This window comes from Oncorhynchus keta, unplaced genomic scaffold, assembly GCF_023373465.1.
Source record: "Oncorhynchus keta strain PuntledgeMale-10-30-2019 unplaced genomic scaffold, Oket_V2 Un_contig_3299_pilon_pilon, whole genome shotgun sequence".
Classification (NCBI taxonomy): Eukaryota; Metazoa; Chordata; class Actinopteri; order Salmoniformes; family Salmonidae; genus Oncorhynchus; species Oncorhynchus keta.
This window is the reverse complement of record NW_026287180.1, coordinates 220983-244202: the sequence shown is the minus strand read 5'-3', so window position 1 is coordinate 244202 and position 23220 is coordinate 220983. Positions and strand designations below refer to the sequence as shown.

General features: G+C 45.0%; 1 protein-coding gene and 2 long non-coding RNA genes across 53 annotated transcripts in view; 1 reads left to right on the top strand and 2 right to left on the bottom strand.

Moving 5' to 3' along the window:
• Nucleotides 1-23220, bottom strand: part of tmem214 (transmembrane protein 214) — a 76156-nt gene that overhangs the window by 36496 nt on the left and 16440 nt on the right. For all 50 annotated transcript variants that reach the window (XM_052507972.1, XM_052507980.1, XM_052507985.1 and 47 more), the window contains exons 4-8: nucleotides 15524-15658; nucleotides 11312-11394; nucleotides 10094-10199; nucleotides 5552-5633; nucleotides 2188-2289 (exon numbers count right to left, since the gene is read on the bottom strand). In XM_052507972.1, the coding sequence (XP_052363932.1) occupies nucleotides 2188-2289; nucleotides 5552-5633; nucleotides 10094-10199; nucleotides 11312-11394; nucleotides 15524-15658 (508 nt within the window). The remainder of the gene's footprint in view (nucleotides 1-2187; nucleotides 2290-5551; nucleotides 5634-10093; nucleotides 10200-11311; nucleotides 11395-15523; nucleotides 15659-23220) is intronic.
• Nucleotides 1092-2135, bottom strand: LOC127923845 (uncharacterized). Of its 2 annotated transcripts, none has more exons than XR_008115769.1 (3): nucleotides 1907-2135; nucleotides 1164-1210; nucleotides 1092-1127 (listed from the first exon to the last, which is right to left on the bottom strand). It is a non-coding gene; the product is annotated as an uncharacterized LOC127923845 (long non-coding RNA). The 2 variants fall into 2 exon arrangements; XR_008115768.1 differs by having other exon boundaries at nucleotides 1954-2135.
• On the top strand, nucleotides 2859-3148 carry LOC127923846 (uncharacterized). Its single transcript, XR_008115770.1, has 3 exons — nucleotides 2859-2933; nucleotides 2982-3024; nucleotides 3116-3148. It is a non-coding gene; the product is annotated as an uncharacterized LOC127923846 (long non-coding RNA).

Genomic DNA, 23220 nt, shown 5'->3' with positions numbered 1-23220 from the left:
AGATTATCATCACCAATAGGAGACAGTCTAAAGCAGCAGAATAACTATGTAGATTATCATCACCAATAGGAGACAGTCTAAAGCAGCAGAATAACTATGTAGATTATCATCACCAATAGGAGACAGTCTAAAGTAGAATAACTATGTAGATTATCATCACCAATAGGAGACAGTCTAAAGCAGAATAACTATGTAGATTATCATCACCAATAGGAGACAGTCTAAAGCAGAATAACTATGTAGATTATCATCACCAATAGGAGACAGTCTAAAGCAGCAGAATAACTATGTAGATTATCATCACCAATAGGAGACAGTCTAAAGCAGAATAACTATGTAGATTATCATCACCAATAGGAGACAGTCTAAAGCAGAATAACTATGTAGATTATCATCACCAATAGGAGACAGTCTAATAACTATGTAGATTATCATCAGGAGACAGTCTAATAACTATGTAGATTATCATCACCAATAGGAGACAGTCTAAAGCAGAATAACAGTAGATTATCATCACCAATAGAAGTCTAAGCAGAATAACTATGTAGATTATCATCACCAATAGGAGACAGTCTAAAGCAGAATAACTATGTAGATTATCATCACCAATAGGAGACAGTCTAAAGTAGAATAACTATGTAGATTATCATCACCAATAGGAGACAGTCTAAAGCAGAATAACTATGTAGATTATCATCACCAATAGGAGACAGTCTAAAGCAGAATAACTATGTAGATTATCATCACCAATAGGAGACAGTCTAAAGCAGCAGAATAACTATGTAGATTATCATCACCAATAGGAGACAGTCTAAAGCAGAATAACTATGTAGATTATCATCACCAATAGGAGACAGTCTAAAGTAGAATAACTATGTAGATTATCATCACCAATAGGAGACAGTCTAATAACTATGTAGATTATCATCACCAATAGGAGACAGTCTAAAGCAGAATAACTATGTAGATTATCATCACCAATAGGAGACAGTCTAAAGCAGAATAACTATGTAGATTATCATCACTATCATGTGTTACCTTTCAGGCAGTCAGGCATCTATAGGCAGTCAGGCATCTAAAGTGAATAACAGGGCTTTCAGACAGTCAGGCATCTATGTGTGTGTTACCTTGGTGACAGGGCATTCAGGCAGTCAGGCATCTACCTTGGTGACAGGGCTTTCAGACAGTCAGGCATCTATGTGTGTGTTACCTTGGTGACAGGGCATAAGGCAGTCATGTATGTGTGTTACCTCAGGGCTTTCAGACAGTCAGGCATCTATGTGTGTGTTACCTTGGTGACAGGGCAGACAGTCAGGCATCTATGTGTGTGTTACCTTGGTGACAGGGCATTCAGACAGTCAGGCATCTATGTGTGTGTTACCTTGGTGACAGGGCTTTCAGACAGTCAGGCATCTATGTGTGTGTTACCTTGGTGACAGGGCATTGTATGTGTGTTACAGGGCATTCAGGCAGTCAGGCATCTATGTGTGTGTTACCTTGGTGACAGGGCATTCAGACAGTCAGGCATCTATGTGTGTGTTACCTTGGTGACAGGGCATTCAGACAGTCAGGCATCTATGTGTGTGTTACCTTGGTGACAGGGCTTTCAGACAGTCAGGCATCTATGTGTGTGTTACCTTGGTGACAGGGCATTCAGACAGTCAGGCATCTATGTGTGTGTTACCTTGGTGACAGGGCATTCAGACAGTCAGGCATCTATGTGTGTGTTACCTTGGTGACAGGGCTGTGTCTATGTGTTACCTTGGTGACAGGACAGGGCATTCAGGGCATTCAGGCAGTCAGGCATCTATGTGTGTGTTACCTTGGTGACAGGGGCAGTCAGGCATCTATGTGTGTGTTACCTTGGTGAGACAGACAGTCAGGCATCTATGTGTGACAGTTCTACCTTGGTGACAGGGCATTCAGACAGTCAGGCATCTGTATGTGTGTTACCTTGGTGACAGGGCTTTCAGACAGTCAGGCATCTGTGTGTGTGTTACCTTGGTGACAGGGCTTTCAGACAGTCAGGCATCTATGTGTGTGTTACCTTGGTGACAGGGCTTTCAGACAGTCAGGCATCTATGTGTGCGTTACCTTGGTGACAGGGCTTTCAGACAGTCAGGCATCTATGTGTGTGTTACCTTGGTGACAGGGCATTCAGACAGTCAGGCGTCTTGTGTGCGTTACCTTGGTGACAGGGCATTCTTTGGCATGTAGGCAAAGTCCAGCAGAGGGAAGAAGTCTTTAGGTCCCATGACCCCAAAACCTTTAGTCAGGTTAACATGGAGCCTGGAGAACACAAAAACAGCATTTTACAAAAAGATGATCAATATGGTAACAGCTCCACTCTGCCCTCTGATAGGCTAGGTAGATGGAAGTTTAACCATTATTGCCTCTGACAAATCAAATCCTCTGACAAATCAAATCCTCTCAGATCTCCACACGTGCATAGGGTGTCGGGTCCATTGGGGATTGGGCCCTTGTCTATACTACAGCAGTAGGGTAGGGGTTAGAGGTCAGGTATTTACAGCAGCAGTCTCCCTGGGTAGGGGTTAGAGGTCAGGTATTTACAGCAGTAGTCTCCCTGGGTAGGGTAGGGGTTAGAGGTCAGGTATTTACAGCAGTAGTCTCCCCGGGTAGGGGTTAGAGGTCAGGTATATACAGCAGCAGTCTCTCCAGGTAGGGTAGGGGTTAGAGGTCAGGTATTTACAGCAGCAGTCTCCCGGGTAGGGGTTAGAGGTCAGGTAATTACAGCAGCAGTCTCTCCAGGTAGGATAGGGGTTAGAGGTCAGGTATTTACAGCAGTCTCCCCAGGTAGGGTAGGGGTTAGAGGTCAGGTAATTACAGCAGCAGTCTCTCCAGGTAGGGTAGGGGTTAGAGGTCAGGTATTTACAGCAGCAGTCTCTCCGGGTAGGGTAGGGGTTAGAGGTCAGGTAATTACAGCAGCAGTCTCTCCAGGTAGGGTAGGGGTTAGAGGTCAGGTAACTACAGCAGCAGTCTCCCCGGGTAGGGGTTAGAGGTCAGGTATTTACAGCAGTAGTCTCCCTGGGTAGGGTAGGGGTTAGAGGTCAGGTATTTACAGCAGTAGTCTCCCCGGGTAGGGGTTAGAGGTCAGGTATATACAGCAGCAGTCTCTCCAGGTAGGGTAGGGGTTAGAGGTCAGGTATATACAGCAGCAGTCTCCCGGGGTAGGGGTTAGAGGTCAGGTAATTACAGCAGTCTCCCCAGGTAGGGTAGGGGTTAGAGGTCAGGTAATTACAGCAGCAGTCTCTCCAGGTAGGGTAGGGGTTAGAGGTCAGGTATTTACAGCAGTAGTCTCTCCAGGTAGGGTAGGGGTTAGAGGTCAGGTATTTACAGCAGCAGTCTCTCCAGGTAGGGTAGGGGTTAGAGGTCAGGTATTTACAGCAGCAGTCTCTCCAGGTAGGGTAGGGGTTAGAGGTCAGGTATTTACAGCAGCAGTCTCCCAGGTAGGGTAGGGGTTAGAGGTCAGGTATATACAGCAGCAGTCTCTCCAGGTAGGGTAGGGGTTAGAGGTCAGGTATTTACAGCAGCAGTCTCTCCGGGTAGGGGTTAGAGGTCAGGTATATACAGCAGCAGTCTCCCGGGGTAGGGTAGGGGTTGGAGGTCAGGTAATTACAGCAGCAGTCTCTCCAGGTAGGGTAGGGGTTAGAGGTCAGGTATTTACAGCAGCAGTCTCCCTGGGTAGGGGTTAGAGGTAAGGTATTTACAGCAGTAGTCTCCCTGGGTAGGGTAGGGGTTAGAGGTCAGGTATTTACAGCAGCAGTCTCCCCGGGTAGGGGTTAGAGGTCAGGTAATTACAGCAGCAGTCTCTCCAGGTAGGATAGGGGTTAGAGGTCAGGTATTTACAGCAGTAGTCTCTCCAGGTAGGGTAGGGGTTAGAGGTCAGGTAATTACAGCAGCAGTCTCTCCAGGTAGGATAGGGGTTAGAGGTCAGGTAATTACAGCAGTCTCCCCAGGTAGGGTAGGGGTTAGAGGTCAGGTAATTACAGCAGCAGTCTCTCCAGGTAGGGTAGGGGTTAGAGGTCAGGTATTTACAGCAGCAGTCTCTCCGGGTAGGGTAGGGGTTAGCAGGTCTCCCGGGTAGGGGTAACTACAACAGCAGTCTCCCGGTAGGGGGTAGGGGTTAGAGGTCAGGTATTTACAGCAGCAGTCTCCCAGGTGGGTAGGGGTTAGAGGTCAGGTATTTACAGCAGCAGTCTCCCCAGGGTAGGGGTTAGAGGTCAGGTATATACAGCAGCAGTCTCTCCAGGTACAATAGGGGTTAGAGGTCAGGTATTTACAGCAGTAGTCTCCCAGGTAGGGTAGGGGTTAGAGGTCAGGTATTTACAGCAGCAGTCTCTCCGGGGGTAGGGGTTAGAGGTCAGGTAATTACAGCAGCAGTCTCCCAGGGGTAGGGTCAGGGGTTAGGGGTCAGGTATTTACAGCAGTAGTCTCCCAGGTAGGGTAGGGGTTAGAGGTCAGGTATTTACAGCAGCAGTCTCCCCGGGTTTAGAGGTCAGGTATATACAGCAGCAGTCTCCCGGGTAGGGTAGGGGTTGGAGGTCAGTAGTCTCTCCAGGTAGGGTAGGGGTTAGAGGTCAGGTATTTACAGCAGCAGTCTCTCCAGGTAGGGTAGGGGTTAGAGGTCAGGTATATACAGCAGCAGTCTCTCCGGGTAGGGGTTAGAGGTCAGGTATATACAGCAGCAGTCTCCCGGGGTAGGGTAGGGGTTGGAGGTCAGGTAATTACAGCAGCAGTCTCTCCAGGTAGGGTAGGGGTTAGAGGTCAGGTATTTACAGCAGCAGTCTCCCTGGGTAGGGGTTAGAGGTAAGGTATTTACAGCAGTAGTCTCCCTGGGTAGGGTAGGGGTTAGAGGTCAGGTATTTACAGCAGCAGTCTCCCCGGGTAGGGGTTAGAGGTCAGGTAATTACAGCAGCAGTCTCTCCAGGTAGGATAGGGGTTAGAGGTCAGGTAGTTTACAGCAGTAGTCTCTCCAGGTAGGATAGGGGTTAGAGGTCAGGTAATTACAGCAGCAGTCTCTCCAGGTAGGATAGGGGTTAGAGGTCAGGTAATTACAGCAGTCTCCCCAGGTAGGGTAGGGGTTAGAGGTCAGGTAGGGGGTAGGGGTTAGAGGTCAGGTAATTACAGCAGCAGTCTCTCCAGGTAGGGTAGGGGTTAGAGGTCAGGTATTTACAGCAGCAGTCTCTCCGGGTAGGGTAGGGGTTAGAGGTCAGGGTCTCCCGGGTAGGGGAGGTTAGAGGTCCAGGTAACTACAGCAGCAGTCTCCCGGGTAGGGGTTAGAGGTCAGGTAACTACAGCAGCAGTCTCCCCGGGTAGGGGTTAGAGGTCAGGTATTTACAGCAGCAGTCTCTCCAGGTAGGGTAGGGGTTAGAGGTCAGGTATTTACAGCAGTAGTCTCCCCGGGTAGGGTAGGGGTTAGAGGTCAGGTATTTACAGTAGCAGTCTCTCCGGGTAGGGTAGGAGTTAGAGGTCAGGTATTTACAGCAGTAGTCTCCCCGGGTAGGGTAGGGGTTAGAGGTCAGGTACTTACAGCAGTAGTCTCTCCAAGTATGCGATGGCGTAGGACGACAGGGCCTTCACCCCCAGGACTGGCAGCATGATACCCAGCCATACTGCAACACACACAGTTAATCCTTAAGGTGAGAAGGTTGTTGCCTACAGCTCAGCGTTGAAACACCATAGTGCCCTTCTAGCTCATCATTAACCTGTTACTCCTACCCCCTACTTTTTCGAACATTCTGTTAAAAATCGCGCAACATTTCAGCGCCCTGCTACTCATGCCAGGAATATAGTATATGCATATGATTAGTATGTGTGGATAGAAAACACTCAGACGTTTATAAAACTGGTTAAATCACGGCTGTGACTATAACAGAGCCTGCGTTTCATCGAAAAGCGGAAGAAAATCTGATCACTGAAAATGGGAAAATATCCATGCGCCACTTGACCGTGTTGTTGAATGTGATCCACATTAAATGGGGCCGAGGTTGCAATACCTACAGCTTCCACACAATGGCAACAGTCTTGTCATTTGCCTACGATTTGTTTCTTGGTCAAACAGACACAAGGCAGCACAGTTCTTCCGGTCTCCGACCGGATATTTTGGTTGAGATTTACCCGGACAGTATTTCCAGACGTACAGCTATAGAATATACATCGCCTCGTGATCAATTTGATCGATTATTAACGTTTACTAATACCTAAAGTTGCATAACAAAAGTATTTCGAAGTGTTTGGTGAAAGTTTATCGTCGACTTTTTTAATTTAAAAAAATGACGTTGCGTTAAAAAACTACGTTTTTTTCCTTGATCACACAGTCTTCATAGATCGATATCTAGGCTATATATGGACCGATTTAATCGAAAAAAAGACCCAATAGTGATTATGGGACATCTAGGAGTGCCAACAAAGAAGATTGTCAAAGGTAATGAATGTTTTATATTTTATTTGTGCGTTTTGTGTTGCGCCGACTATGCTAATTATTTTGTTTACGTCCCCTGCGGGTCTTTTGGGGTGTTACATGCTATCAGATAATAGCTTCTCATGCTTTCGCCGAAAAGCATTTTAAAAATCTGACTTGTTGCCTGGATTCACAACGAGTGTAGCTTTAATTCAGTACCCTGCATGTGTATTTTAATGAACGTTTGAGTTTTAACGAGTGCTATTAGCATTTAGTGTAGCGCATTTGCATTTCCAGATGTCTAGATGGGACGCCTGCGTGTCGGGTAGGAGTAAGAGATTAAGCTAAGGACTCTGGGACTAAACACATCCCTCTGCAACTGGACTTCCTGACGGGCCGCCCCCAGGTGGTAAGGGTAGGCAACAACACATCCACCACGATGATCCTCAACACTGGGGCCCCTCAGGGGTGCGTGCTCAGTCCCCTTCTGTACTCCCTGTTCACTCATGACTGCATGGCCACACATGACTCCATCACCATCATTAAGTTTGTGACTACAACAGTGGTAGGCCTGATCACCGACAACGATTTGACAGCCTATAGGGAGGTTGTCACTGCCAGGACAACAACTTCTCCCTCAATGTGACAAAGGAGATGATTGTCGACTAAAGGTAAAGGATGGCATAACAGGCCCCCATTAACATCAACTGCAGTGGAGCAGGATGAGAGCTTCAAGTTCCTTGGTGTCCACATCATAAACAAACTATAATGGTCCAAACACACCAAGACAGTCGTGAAGAGGGCACGACAAAACCTATTCCCCCCTCAGGATCCTCAAAAAGTTCTACAGCTGCACCATCGAGAGCATCCTGACCAGTTGCATAATTTATTGTATTTAACTAGGCAAGTCAGTTAAGAACAAATTATTATTATTTACAATGACTGCCAAACCCTAACGACGCTGGGCCAATTGTGCGCCGCCCTATGGGACTCCCAATCACAGCCGGTTGTCATACACCCTGGAATCGAACCAGGGTCTGTAGTGACGCCTCTAGCATTGCGATGCAGTGCCTTAGACCGTAGGGCCACTCGGGATCCCATCACTGCCAGGTATGGCAACACTTCGGCATCTGAAAGTAAGGGTAAAGGGGAAAGGGGGAATGCCTAGTCAGTTGTACAACTGAATTAAGTTGAGGGCAATGTGTCTTTCGCATTTTACCCAACCCCTCTGAATCAGAGTTGCGGGGGTCTGCCTTAAATCGACATTCATGTCTTCGGCACCCGGGGAACAGCGAGTTAACTTCCTTGCTCAGGGGCAGAATGACTTTAATCTTGTCAGCTCAGGGGATTCGATCCAGCAACCTTTCACGGTTACTGGCCCAACGCTAACCACTAGGCTACCTGCAGAGAGTACTGCGAACAACCCAGTACGTCACTGGGGCCAAACTTCCTGACATCCAGGACCTATATACAAGACAGTTTCAGAGGAAGGCTACAAAAATTGGGGGGGGATGTGTTGTTCCTACCCTCACCATCTGGGGGCAGCCCGTCAGGAAGTCCAGAATCCAGTTGCGGAGGGAGGTGTTTAGTCCCAGAGCCCTTAGCTTAGTGATGAGCTTTGAGGGCACTATGGTGTTGAACGCTGAGCTGTAGTCGATGAATAGCAATCTCAAATAGGTGTTAGTTGTGTCCAGGTGGGAAAGGGCAGTGAGAAATGGGATTGACATTGCGTCATCTGTGGATTGGTTGGGGCGGAATTCGAATTTGGAATGGGTCTTGGGTTTCCGACATGGTGTTGATGTGAGCCATGAAAGCACTTCATGGCAACAGACGTGAGTGCTACGGGTCTGTAATCATTTAGGCAGGTTACCTTCGCTTTCTTGGGCCCAAGGACTATAGTGGTCTGTTTGAAACATGTAGATATTACAGACTCGGTCAGGGAGAGGTTGAAAATGTCAGTGAAGACACTTGGCAGTTGGTCCGCGCATGCTTTGAGTACACGTCCTGGTAATCTGTCTGGCCCAGCGGCTTTGTGAATGTTGACCTGTTTAAAAAAGGTCTCACACCAGCTATGGAGAGAGTGATCACAGTCGTCCGGAACAGCTGGTGCTCTCATGCATGCTTTAGTGTTGCTTGCCTCGAAGACATTGAGCTCATCTGGTAGGCTCACGTCACTGGGCAGCTCACGGCTGGGTTTCCCTTTGTAGGACGTAATATTTTTCAAGCCTTGCCACATCCGACGAGCATCAGAGCCGCTTTGCCTGTTTGATGGTTCATCGGAGGACATAGCGGGATTTATTATAAACGTACCGTCAGATTCGCCAAATGGAAGGCGAGCTTTAGATGTGTCTCTGTGTGTAGAGTAAAGGTGGTCTAGAGTTGTGTATGTGTTTCTGTGTGGAGTAAAGGTGGTCTAGAGTTGTGTATGTGTCTCTGTGTGTGGAGTAAAGGTGGTCTAGAGTTGTGTATGTGTCTCTGTGTGTGGAGTAAAGGTGGTCTAGAGTTTTTTGTCTCCTCTGGTTGCACGTGACATGTTGGTAGAAATGAGGTAAAACGGATTTAAGTTTGACTGTATTAAAGTCTGGCTTCTGGAAGAGCATTTTCTTGTTTGCTTATGTCCTTATACAGCTGGTTGAGTGCAGTCAGATTGCCAGCATCCGTTTGTGGTTGTAAATAGACGGCTTTGAATAATATAGATGAGATATCTTGCTTCTACACCTGCATTGCTTGCTGTTTGGAGGTTTTAGGCTGGGTTTCTGTACAGCACTGAGATATCAGCTGATGTACGAAGGGCTATATAAATACATTTTATTTGATATCTCTTGGTAGATTGTGTGGTCTGCCGCTTATCATGAGGTACTCTACCTCAGGCAAGCAAAACCTCGAGACTTCTTTAATATTAGACATCGCACACCAGCAGTTATTGACAAATAGATACACCCTGCCCCTCATCTTACCAGACGTAGCTGCTCTGTCCTGCCGGTCCTTCTGTGGCTCAGTTGGTAGAGCATGGTGTTTGTAACGCCAGGGTAGTGGGTTCGATTCCCGGGACCACCCATTCGTAGAATGTATGCACACATGACTGTAAGTCGCTTTGGATAAAAGCGTCAGCTAAATGGCATATATTATTATTATTATTATTATCCTGCCGATGCACGGAGAAGCCAGCCAGCTCTATATTATCCGTGTCGTCGTTCAGCCACGTCTCGGTGAAACATGTATTACAGTTTAATGTCCCGTTGGTAGGGAAGTCTTGAATCATAGATCATCCGGTTTATTTTCCAACAATTGCATGTTGTCAAATAATACAGACGGTAGTGGTGGTTAATTCTTACAAGGCACCGCGACCTCCTCCCCCGTTTACGCTGATTTGGGCCTTCTCTTGACAGTATATCCTTTGCGTCGGACTCATTTAAGAAAAGTCCAGTTTAACGTGAGTAATCCAGAAGCTCTTTTCGGTCATAAGAGACAGTAGCAGCAACATTATGTGCAAAATGAGTGAAAAAAAAAACAAGCAAAATGGCACAGTTGGTCAAACGGTACCATCCCCCTCCGGCACCATTATTATCATCTTGTAAGTAAGGTCTTGTATTCGCTGCATGAGACAAATAACATTTGATATGAGACACCTTAGATTGAATCGTGGCCTGGGTGTGTGCATGCGAGTGTCACCTCGTAGCCCCTGGCTGAGGTCGTAGTAGCCAGCCTGTCCCAGAGACCACATGATTGTCAGACACTTGACCGGACGGTTCTGAACTGACCGCAACAACTCCAGATACTAGAAAAAGAGCGAGAGAGGGAGAGAGGATAGACATTGTATATAACTTAGTGTAACCATCATCCATGTACGTTTTGCCATTTTTTTAAATAAATTGTATTTAATTAAACATTGACTGAAGATTCCAAAACAGCAGTAGTAGTGTTGTACCTGTACCCATGGTTCCCCAATACAACAGTAGTAGTAGTAGTGTTGTACCTGTATCCATGGTTCCCCAATACAACAGTAGTAGTGTTGTACCTGTATCCATGGTTCCCCAATACAACAGTAGTAGTGTTGTACCTGTATCCATGGTTCCCCAATACAACAGTACTAGGTGTTGTACCTGTATCCATGGTTCCCCAATACAACAGTAGTAGTACTAGGTGTTGTACCTGTACCCATGGTTCCCCAATACACCAGTAGTAGTACTAGGTGTTGTACCTGTATCCATGGTTCCCCAATACACCAGTAGTAGTACTAGGTGTTGTACCTGTATCCATGGTTCCCCAATACAACAGTACTAGGTGTTGTACCTGCATCCATGGTTCCCCAATACAACAGTACTAGGTGTTGTACCTGTATCCATGGTTCCCCAATACAACAGTACTAGGTGTTGTACCTGTATCCATGGTTCCCCAATACAACAGTAGTAGTACTAGGTGTTGTACCTGTACCCATGGTTCCCCAATACAACAGTAGTAGGTGTTGTACCTGTATCCATGGTTCCCCAATACAACAGTACTAGGTGTTGTACCTGTATCCATGGTTCCCCAATACAACAGTACTAGGTGTTGTACCTGTATCCATGGTTCCCCAATACAACAGTAGTAGTACTAGGTGTTGTACCTGTATCCATGGTTCCCCAATACAACAGTAGTAGTGTTGTATCTCTATACATGATTATGTGTACTAATATTACTACCACTGATATGAACTGGATTTCTATGGTAATATCTACTAATTGTCTACTAATTGTAGTTCATGCCAATAAAGGAATCTGTATTTCAGTTCCCAATACAACAGAGTAGGGGGCATTTGATTGGTCAGTATGAGACTAATCAGAGCACACAAAATGTAATATTTTCATAATATCAGACACACACAGGGCACTGGGATGGATGGACACTCACGTCAGGAAGGTTCTGTGTAGCCATTCTGGGCTTGTCTTGTAGGATGGCCTGGATACACACCCGGTAACCATGGAGAGGCTCTCCTACAGACAGGAGAGTCAGCTTTAAGTTGACTGTATACCCTACTAGAGGTCTACTAGAGGTCGACCGATTAATCGGAATGGCCTGGATACACACCCGGTAACCATGGAGAGGCTCTCCTACAGACAGGAGAGTCAGCTTTAAGTTGACTGTATACCCTACTAGAGGTCTACTAGAGGTCGACCGATTAATCGGAATGGCCTGGATACACACCCGGTAACCATGGAGAGGCTCTCCTACAGACAGGAGAGTCAGCTTTAAGTTGACTGTATACCCTACTAGAGGTCGACCGATTAATCGGAATGGCAGATTAATTAGCGCCGATTTTTGTCTTTCTACACCTTTAATTAACTTGTGGGGCGGCAGGGTAGCCTAGTGGTTAGAGTGTTGGACTAGTAACTGGAAGGTTGCAAGTTCAAACCCCCGAGCTGACAAGGTACAAATCTGTGGTTCTGCCCCTGAACAGGCAGAACAGTGGGTTAAACCCACTGTTCCTAGGCCGTCATTGAAAATAAGAATTTGTTCTTAACTGACTTGCCTAGTTAAATAAAGGTAAAATAAAAACTAGGCAAGTCAGTTAAGAACACATTCTTATTTTCAATGACGGCCTGGGAACGTTCTGCCTCAGATTCTTATCCTTGTCAGCTTGGGGGATCCAATCTTGCAACCTTACAGTTAACTAGTCCTACGCTCTAACTACCTGCCTCTCGTTGCACTCCATGAGGAGGCTGCCTGTTACGCGAATGCAGTAAGAAGCCAAGGTAAGTTGCTAGCTAGCATTAAACTTCTTATAAAAAACAATCAACGACTGTCGTTGCTCCAATGTGTACTTCACCATAAACATCAATGCCTTTCTTAAAATCAATACACAAGTATATATTTTTAGGAATATGTAGACTCATGGATGCCGCCCGTTAGATAAAATACGGAATATGTAGACTCATGGATGCCGCCCGTTAGATAAAATACGGAATATGTAGACTCATGGATGCCGCCCGTTAGATAAAATACGGAATATGTAGACTCATGGATGCCACCCGTGATAAAATACGACTCATGGATGACCGCCTCGTATTTCTGTGTGTTTATTATAGTTAAGTCTATGATTTGATATTTGATAGACAGTCTGACTGAGGGGTGGTAGGCAGCAGCAGGCTAAAATAGTCAAAGGTATATTATGGTTTAGAGAGAAAGTCGACACGTTATAATTCCTGTAATAACTTGCGGCTGAACTTGAAAGGGGTTCCTTCGTTATTTTACCGTTCAGATAAAATGTCTTGAATCTACTTCCACTCTGTGTTTCGCCAGGTTAGGGTGCAGGTTTAAACCGCCTCTGTTCATGTCTTCCATAGAGAATGTCTTGATCTACTTCCAATAAGGTCTGGGCTCATGGATGCAGGTTTAAACCGCCTCTGTTCATGTCTTCCATAGAGAATGTCTTGATCTACTTCCAATAAGGTCTGGGCTTCGTGCAGGTTAGGGTGCAGGTTTAAACCGCCTCGGCGTTTGATACCCGATGTAAATCTCACTAGGATAAGGTAACGTTTGTCAACATATTTTCATAAAAAATACAACAATAAATCATGATCTTCGCTTATATTTAGCCAATATTGATCAGAGTTACCTTGTCCTATAGATATCTACACAGTTAGAAATTGGCATGGATGCCGCCCAGACCTTTTTAAGTGAATAAAAATATCCTATGGAATAAAAGAATGAAGGAAGCGCTGTTCAGATTTAGCTAGAAGGTGTCATGGATTATGACTCGCACTTTGGTCGATCAATTCTTACCATATCCTTTATTAACATAGGATTTCTTGCATATACATTCATCATTCATGTTATTTGAGACTAAATTGATTTTATTTATGTATTATATTAAGTCAAAATAAAAGTGTTTATTGTTCATACAGTATTGTTGCAATTGTCATTATTACAAAAATGTATGTATGTATGTATGTATGTATGTATGTATGTATGTATATATACATACATACACACACACATACACATTTTTGCAAAATACTGAATGAACAATGAAGACTATCTATATCTATGGATATAATTATATCTCTCTATATATCTATATATACAAATGTTTTATAAAATCGGAATATGTAGATTTTTTTTGTCTCAATAATCGGATGCGGCGTTGAAAAATCATTATCGGTAGACCTCTAACCCCTACCCAGTACGCAACACTACAACTAAATACAGCTCCACAAGATGGTGATCCTGTGGAGTTACGTGCAAAACTGTCTAGCAATAAACTTAAAGCAAGTATGCAGTATCCACATTTTGCTTTCCGTTCGAATCTGGGTGTGGTGCACCTGTCCGTTTGTCCAGTTCCCCACCTGCCCGTTTGTCCAGTTCCCCCACCTGTCCGTTTGTCCAGTTCTCCCACCTGTCCGTTTGTCCAGTTCTCCCACCTGTCCGCTTGTCCAGTTCTCCCACCTGTCCGTTCTCCCACCTGTCCGTTTGTCCAGTTCTCCCACCTGTCCGTTCTCCCACCTGTCCGTTTGTCCAGTTCTCCCACCTGTCCGTTCTCCCACCTGTCCGTTTGTCCAGTTCTCCCACCTGTCCGTTCTCCCACCTGTCCGTTTGTCCAGTTCTCCCACCTGTCCGTTCTCCCACCTGTCCGTTTGTCCAGTTCTCCCACCTGTCCGTTTGTCCAGTTCTCCCACCTGTCCGTTTGTCCAGTTCTCCCACCTGTCCGTTTGTCCAGTTCTCCCACCTGTCCTTTTGTCCAGTTCTCCCACCTGTCCTTTTGTCCAGTTCTCCCACCTGTCCTTTGTCCAGTTCTCCCACCTGTCCGTTTGTCCAGTTCTCCCACCTGTCCGTTTGTCCAGTTCTCCCACCTGTCCGTTTGTCCAGTTCTCCCACCTGTCCGTTTGTCCAGTTCTCCCACCTGTCCGTTTGTCCAGTTCTCCCACCTGTCCGTTTGTCCAGTTCTCCCACCTGTCCGTTTGTCCAGTTCTCCCACCTGTCCGTTTGTCCAGTTCTCCCACCTGTCCGTTTGTCCAGTTCTCCCACCTGTCCGTTTGTCCAGTTCTCCCACCTGTCCGTTTGTCCAGTTCTCCCACCTGTCCGTTCTCCCACCTGTCCGTTTGTCCAGTTCTCCCACCTGTCCGTTCTCCCACCTGTCCGTTTGTCCAGTTCTCCCACCTGTCCGTTCTCCCACCTGTCCGTTTGTCCAGTTCTCCCACCTGTCCGTTCTCCCACCTGTCCGTTTGTCCAGTTCTCCCACCTGTCCGTTCTCCCACCTGTCCGTTTGTCCAGTTCTCCCACCTGTCCGTTCTCCCACCTGTCCGTTTGTCCAGTTCTCCCACCTGTCCGTTCTCCCACCTGTCCGTTCTCCCACCTGTCCGTTTGTCCAGTTCTCCCACCTGTCCGTTTGTCCAGTTCTCCCACCTGTCCGTTTGTCCAGTTCTCCCACCTGTCCGTTTGTCCAGTTCTCCCACCTGTCCGTTTGTCCAGTTCTCCCACCTGTCCGTTTGTCCAGTTCTCCCACCTGTCCGTTTGTCCAGTTCTCCCACCTGTCCTTTGTCCAGTTCTCCCACCTGTCCGTTTGTCCAGTTCTCCCACCTGTCCGTTTGTCCAGTTCTCCCACCTGTCCGTTTGTCCAGTTCTCCCACCTGTCCGTTTGTCCAGTTCTCCCACCTGTCCGTTTGTCCAGTTCTCCCACCTGTCCGTTTGTCCAGTTCTCCCACCTGTCCGTTCTCCCACCTGTCCGTTTGTCCAGTTCTCCCACCTGTCCGTTCTCCCACCTGTCCGTTTGTCCAGTTCTCCCACCTGTCCGTTCTCCCACCTGTCCGTTTGTCCAGTTCTCCCACCTGTCCGTTCTCCCACCTGTCCGTTTGTCCAGTTCTCCCACCTGTCCGTTCTCCCACCTGTCCGTTCTCCCACCTGTCCGTTTGTCCAGTTCTCCCACCTGTCCGTTTGTCCAGTTCTCCCACCTGTCCGTTTGTCCAGTTCTCCCACCTGTCCGTTTGTCCAGTTCTCCCACCTGTCCGTTTGTCCAGTTCTCCCACCTGTCCTTTTGTCCAGTTCTCTCACCTGTCCGTTTGTCCAGTTCTCCCACCTGTCCGTTTGTCCAGTTCTCCCACCTGTCCTTTTGTCCAGTTCTCTCACCTGTCTGTTTGTCCAGTTCTCTCAGCATGGTGTAAACACAGTGGTCATAGAAGTCCTGTAGACTCTCGTTGCAGCGACCAATCAAAGCTTTGACCACACCCCTCAGCTCCTTTCCCGCAAGGCAGTATGGGTAATCTGAGAGAGAGAGGAGTGAGAAGGGTTAGAATGGTACTGTCGACCACTTAGAGGTTGAGTTGTGGTTGTTGTAAAAATCAAAAGAAGTCACATGGCTCGTCAACAACAGGTGAAACTTACAAGCCCTTACAGAGAGAATTACACCCCTGTGCATGTAATAACAACACACACAGGGGTACCGGTACAGAGTCAATGTAATCATTTCCAAGTTGGCGTAGCAGTCAAGACTTCTTTGTCGTGTCCCTTGTGTGAAGAAAAAGATGTATATTTTTACATCTTTTTTTTTTACCTTTATTTAACCAGGCAAGTCAGTTAAGAACAAATTCTTATTTTCAATGACGGCCTGGGAACAGTGGGTTAACTGCCTGTTCAGGGGCAGAACGACAGATTTGTACCTTGTCAGCTCGGGGTTTGAACTCACAACCTTCCGGTTACTAGTCCAACGCTCTAACCACTAGGCTACGCTGCCGCCTCTTTTAAAAAATATTTTCCTAAACCTCAACTTCTAAATCCTCTCCTGCCACCCGCCTCACCCAATGTGGCCTGGATCTGTTTTTACTAAAGTATTTCTATTTACTTCGGATCTGGAATCCCTCAACTGAAGCTAGCCAGCTAACTACCTACCAGCTATCCGTTAGCAAAGTATTGCTAGCGGTCATCAGCTAACCTTTAGCTCGGAAAGCTCTCGCCAGTTCAAACAACGTGACTCAAACCAGAGCATAACGGACCTATTTCTCTCCATATACCCAGATTCCGCAAACTCTAAACATTCTCATCTGGATCTATGCAACTAGCTAACCGCAATCCCGGGTGACCACTCCTGGCTAGCGTGTCCATCCCGGAGCAAGCACCAATTCGCCTGAAGCTAGCCTGGCCAGGGCTCCTGTGCTACCACCGAAGCCCACTCCTGGGCTACAATATCCAGACCCGAATACTTATTTTCCACCATAATTTGCAAATAAATTCATTAAAAATTCCTTTTCTCATTTTGTCTGTCATAGTTGAAGTGTACCTATGATGAAAATTACAGGCCTCATCTTTTAAGTGGGAGAACTTGCACAATTGGTGGCTGACTAAATACTTTCTTGCCCCACTGTATATACTGTACTCTATATCATCTACTGCATCTTTATGTAATACATGTATCACTAGCCACTTTAAACTCTGCCACTTCATATGTATATACTGTACTCGATACCATCTACTGTATCTTGCCCATGCCGTTCTGTGCCATCACTCATTCATATATCTTTATGTCCATATTCTTTATCCCTTTACACTTGTGTGTATATAAGGTAGTAGTTTGGGTATTTTAAGTTAAATTACTCGTTGGTTATTACCGCATTGTCGGAACTAGAAGCACAAGCATTTCGCTAACATCTGCTAACCGTGTGTATGTGGCAAATAAATTTGATTTGATCCATTTGGCTACTCTTCCTGGGGTCCAGCAAGATTAAGTCAGTTTATACCATTTTAAAAACATTACAATACCTTCACAGATATTCCAACACACTGTGTGCCCTCGGGCCCCTACTCCACCTCTCCTGTACTAAATCCATGTGTGCCCGCTGTTCCAGTTCATCTGTTTTTTTAAATCTCATTTTACTGCTTTCATCAGTCACCTGATGTTGAATAGAGTTATAGCCTCCCATAGTCTGTTCTGGACTTGGGGACTGTGAAGAGACCTCTGGTGGCATGTCTTGTGGGGTATACATGGTGTCCAAGCTGTGTGCCAGTAGTTTAAACAGACAGCACTGTGCATTCAGCATGTCAACACTTCTCATAAATACAAGTAGCGATGAAGTCATTCTCTCCTCCACTTTGAGCCAGGAGAGATTGACATGAATATTATTAATATTAGATCTGTGTACATCCAAGGGCCAGCCGTGCTGCCCTGTTCTGAGCCATTTGTAACTTTTTGTGGAACCTGACCACACGACTGAACAGTAGTCCAGGTGAGACAAAACTAGGGCCTGTAGGATCTGCCTTGTTGATAGTGTTGTTAAGAAGGTAGAAACTAGGGCCTGTAGGACCTGCCTTGTTGAGTGTTGTTAAGAAGGTAGAAAATAGGGCCTGTAGGACCTGCCTTGTTGATAGTGTTGTTAAGAAGGTAGAAACTAGGGCCTGTAGGACCTGCCTTGTTGATAGTGTTGTTAAGAAGATAGAAACTAGGACCTGCCTTGTTGATAGTGTTGTTAAGAAGGTAGAAACTAGGACCTGTAGGACCTGCCTTGTTGATAGTGTTGTTAAGAAGGTAGAAACTAGGACCTGCCTTGTTTCTACCTTAACACTATCAACTAGTGCTTTATTAGAAAGACAGACAGACTTCTCCCCATCTTAGCTACTACTGCATTAATACTTTTTGACCATAACAGTTTACAATCTAGTGTTACTCCAAGAAGTTTAGTCATCTCAACTCACTCAATTTCCACATTTATTACAAGATTTAGTTGAGGTTTAGGGTTTAGTGGGTGTTTTGTTCCAAATACAATGCTTTTTAGAAATATTTACAGACCCCCCATCTTAGCTTTTTTATTTTGACCTTTATTTAACCAGGTTAGGCCAGTTGAGAACACCTTTACATTTATTACCAGGTAGGCCAGGTTGAGAAATACAATGCTTTTAGAAATATTTAGGTAGGCCAGTTGAGAACACCTTTATTTCAACCAGGTAGGCCAGTTGAGAACACCTTTATTTAACCAGGTAGGCCAGTTGAGAACACCTTTATTTAACCAGGTAGGCTAGTTGAGAACACCTTTATTTAACCAGGTAGGCTAGTTGAGAACACCTTTATTTAACCAGGTAGGCTAGTTGAGAACACCTTTATTTAACCAGGTAGGCTAGTTGAGAACACCTTTATTTAACCAGGTAGGCTAGTTGAGAACACCTTTATTTAACCAGGTAGGCTAGTTGAGAACACCTTTATTTAACCAGGTAGGTTAGTTGAGAACAAGTTCTCATTTACAACTGTGACCTGGCCAAGATAAAGCGAAGCGACAAACAACAGAGTTACACGTGGAATAAACAAACATAACATCAATGATAGAAAATCTATAGACAGCCTGTGCAAATTTTCCCTTGCCACCCACTCTGAAACTAACTGCAGCTCTTTGTTGAGTGTTGCAGTCATTTCAGTCGCTGTAGTAGCTGACGTGTATAGTGTTGAGTCATCTGCATGCATAGACACACTGGCTTTACTCAGTGGCATGTCGTTAGTAAAGATTGAATGAAGGGCCTAAACAGCCTCCCTGGGGAATTCCTGATTCTACCTGGATAATGTTGGAGAGGCTTCCATTAAAGAACACCCGCTGTGTTCTGTTTGACAGGTAACTCTTTATCCACATTATAGCAGGGGGTGTAAAGCCATAACACCCTCTGTGTTCTGTTAGACAGGTAACTCTTTATCCACATTATAGCAGGGGGTGTAAAGCCATAACACCCTCTGTGTTCTGTTTGACAGGTAACTCTTTATCCACATTATAGCAGGGGGTGTAAAGCCATAACACCCTCTGTGTTCTGTTTGACAGGTAATTCTTTATCCACATTATAGCAGGAGGTTTAAAGCCATAAATAAGAGCTAAAGTCTTACAAAACAGCCCCCACAATCATTTCATCATCAATTTCTCTCAGCCAATCATCAGTCATCTGTGTAAGTGCTGTGCTTGTTGAATGTCCTTCCATATAAGGGTGCTGAAAGTCTGTCAATTTGTTCACTGTGAAATAGCATTGTATCTGGTCAAAAATCGTCTGCTTTTATCCGCAGTAATTTTTCATCCAGCTTGTCAGACCCCGGTGGCTTGTCATTGTTGATAAACAATACTTTTTTTCACCTCTTCCACACTGATTTTACGGAATTCGAAAGTACAATTCTTGTCTTTCATAATTTGGTCCGATATGCTTGGATGCGTTTGTTGTTGGCATGTTATCCCTATGGTCGCTTATCAATTAAATAAATCATTCAAGTAGTTCACAATAGTGGTCTTTGTGATCTGATTCAACGAATGGAGCCGAGTTGATTTTCTCCCCAAAATGTCATTTAAGGCTTTAAGCTTTTTGCGATCATTCTTTAAATAATTTCTTTAGTTTAGTCACATGATTTCTCAATTTGCAGTACACTTGCCAATCAGTTGGGCTGCCTTTCCTTTTTCCTCAGTTGTACAGCCAGGCCTATCCTTTTTCCTCAGTTGTACAGCCAGGCCTATCCTTTTTCCTCAGTTGTACAGCCAGGCCTATCCTCAGTTTTCCAGCCAGGCCCATCAGTTGTACAGCCAGGCCCATTTGCCATCTCCTTTGTCTCATCTCCTAGTTGTACAACTATTTTTCAGTTGTACAGCCAGGCCTTTCCTCATCCATCTATTGTACAGCCAGGCCTGACAGCCAGGCCTATCCTTTTTCCTCAGTTGTACAGCCAGGCCTTTCCTTTTTCCTCAGTTGTACAGCCAGGCCCATCCTTTTTCCTCAGTTGTACAGCCAGGCCCATTTGCCATCTCCTTTGTCTCATCTCTATCAACTATTTTTCAATTCCTCATCCATCTATTGTATGACCTCTTACACACTACACTAGGTGTATACATCCTATGGACCTGGATACTGCAACGCGGGACATGCTAGATAAACTAGTAATATCATCAACCATGTGTAGTTAACTAGTGATTATGATTGTTTTTTTTATAAGAAGTTTAATGCTAGCTAGCAACTTTACCTTGGCTTCTTACTGCATTTGCGTAACAGGCAGGCTCCTCGTGGAGTGCAATGAGAGGCAGGTGGTTATAGCGTTGGACTAGTTAACTGTAAGGTTGCAAGATTGGATCCCCGAGCTGACAAGGTGAAAATCTGTCGTTCTGCCCCTGAACAAGGCAGTTAACCCCACTGCTCCTAGGCGGTCATTGAAAATAAGAATGTGTTCTTAAAATGACTTGCCTGGTTAAATAAAGATTAAATAAATGTTAAATAAAGATTAAATAAAGATTAAATAAAGGTTAAATAAAGGTTAAATAAAGATTAAATAAATAAAGATTAAATAAAGATTAAATAAAGGTTAAATAAAGGTTAAATAAAGGTTAAATAAAGGTTGAATAAAGGTTAAATAAAGGTTAAATAAAGATTAAATAAAGGTTAAATAAAGGTTAAATAAAGATTAAATAAAGATTAAATAAAGATTAAATAAAGGTTAAATAAAGGTTAAATAAAGGTTAAATAAAGATTAAATAAAGGTTAAATAAAGATTAAATAAAGGTTAAATAAAGATTAAATAAAGGTTAAATAAAGATTAAAAAAAGGTTAAATAAAGATTAAAAAAAGGTTAAATAAAGGTTAAAAAAAGGTTAAATAAAGATTAAATAAAGATTAAATAAAGGTTAAATAAAGGTTAAATAAAGGTTAAATAGAGGTGTAAAGGTCAAATCGGTGTCCAAAAATACTGATTTCCGATTGTTATGAAAACTTGAAATCGGCCCTAATTAAATCGGTCAACCTCTAGTTAGAACAGTCAGAAGCAGCCTTGTTATGTCCTGTACTCGTGCTCCTGTGTAGCACAGCGTTTTTGCCTTGGGGGCCGAGATGTTTCTCACCATAGAGCTGCCTATGATGACAGCTGGTGATGTTGAATGGGCAGGTGTCTCAGGCAGCTTCACGGTCTGATGAGGCTGGGAGCTCTGAGGATCTGAACCCGAGGTAGAAGCCACAAGAGAGGGAGACAGAGTCGAGGACGAAGACGCAGGTACCTCTGGATCCAGGGCGGCAAAAGCTGTTTCTGTTCTGTGTCAGTTCCGGGCTCAACATCACCATGGAGACACCCTTTGTCCACGGCGAGTGACGTACCTCCATGGCTGGTTAGGTTGAGATCAGCTTTGTTCTCCCGGGAAGGGGGAGACCCCTTCAGGGATGGAACCCAGCCCAGCCAATTTGGTTTGCATATGCAACGAGATATTTCGCTGTGCGACCATACATTTTATTTTGGGAGAACCGTGCGACAAGGAAAAACAATGATAAGAGTTCGCTGTACCGTTGTTTCAGAAAAACGCGGCAGTGCAGATTCTTTAGCGTCATGGGTTGGACCATTATCACAGCTTCTAGCCCAACCGGGTCTAAAGAACCATATTACCAGAGCAGCATTTTATTATCTTCCTACAGCGAATCACCGACACCGTATTTTACATTCAGAAACCATGGGCCAGTCTAAACATTTGACCATGTCATGGGCCAGTCTAAACATTTGACCATGTCATGGGCCAGTCTAAACATTTGACCATGTCATGGGCCAGTCTAAACATTTGACCATGTCATGGGCCAGTCTAAACATTTTACCATGCCATGGGCCAGTCTAAACATTTGACCATGCCATGGGCCAGTCTAAACATTTGACCATGCCATGGGCCAGTCTAAACATTTGACCATGCCATGGGCCAGTCTAAACATTTGACCATGCCATGGGCCAGTCTAAACATTTGACCATGCCATGGGCCAGTCTAAACATTTTACCATGCCATGGGCCAGTCTAAACATTTTACCATGCCATGGGCCAGTCTAAACATTTTACCATGCCATGGGCCAGTCTAAACATTTTACCATGCCATGGGCCAGTCTAAACATTTTACCATGCCATGGGCCAGTCTAAACATTTTACCATGCCATGGGCCAGTCTAAACATTTTACCATGCCATGGGCCAGTCTAAACATTTTACCATGCCATGGGCCAGTCTAAACATTTTACCATGCCATGGGCCAGTCTAAACATTTTACCATGCCATGGGCCAGTCTAAACATTTTACCATGCCATGGGCCAGTCTAAACATTTTACCATGCCATGGGCCAGTCTAAACATTTTACCATGCCATGGGCCAGTCTAAACATTTTACCATGCCATGGGCCAGTCTAAACATTTTACCATGCCATGGGCCAGTCTAAACATTTTACCATGCCATGGGCCAGTCTAAACATTTTACCATGCCATGGGCCAGTCTAAACATTTTACCATGCCATGGGCCAGTCTAAACATTTTACCATGCCATGGGCCAGTCTAAACATTTTACCATGCCATGGGCCAGTCTAAACATTTTACCATGCCATGGGCCAGTCTAAACATTTTACCATGCCATGGGCCAGTCTAAACATTTTACCATGCCATGGGCCAGTCTAAACATTTTACCATGCCATGGGCCAGTCTAAACATTTTACCATGCCATGGGCCAGTCTAAACATTTTACCATGCCATGGGCCAGTCTAAACATTTTACCATGCCATGGGCCAGTCTAAACATTTTACCATGCCATGGGCCAGTCTAAACATTTTACCATGTCATGGGCCAGTCTAAACATTTTACCATGTCATGGGCCAGTCTAAACATTTTACCATGCCATGGGCCAGTCTAAACATTTTACCATGTCATGGGCCAGTCTAAACATTTTACCATGTCCTGTAGCTCAGTTGGTAGAGCATGGTGCTTGTAACGCCAGGGTAGTGGGTTCGATCCCCGGGACCACCCATACGTAGAATGTATGCACACATGACTGTAAGTCGCTTTGGATAAAAGCGTCTGCTAAATGGCATATATTATTTATGTC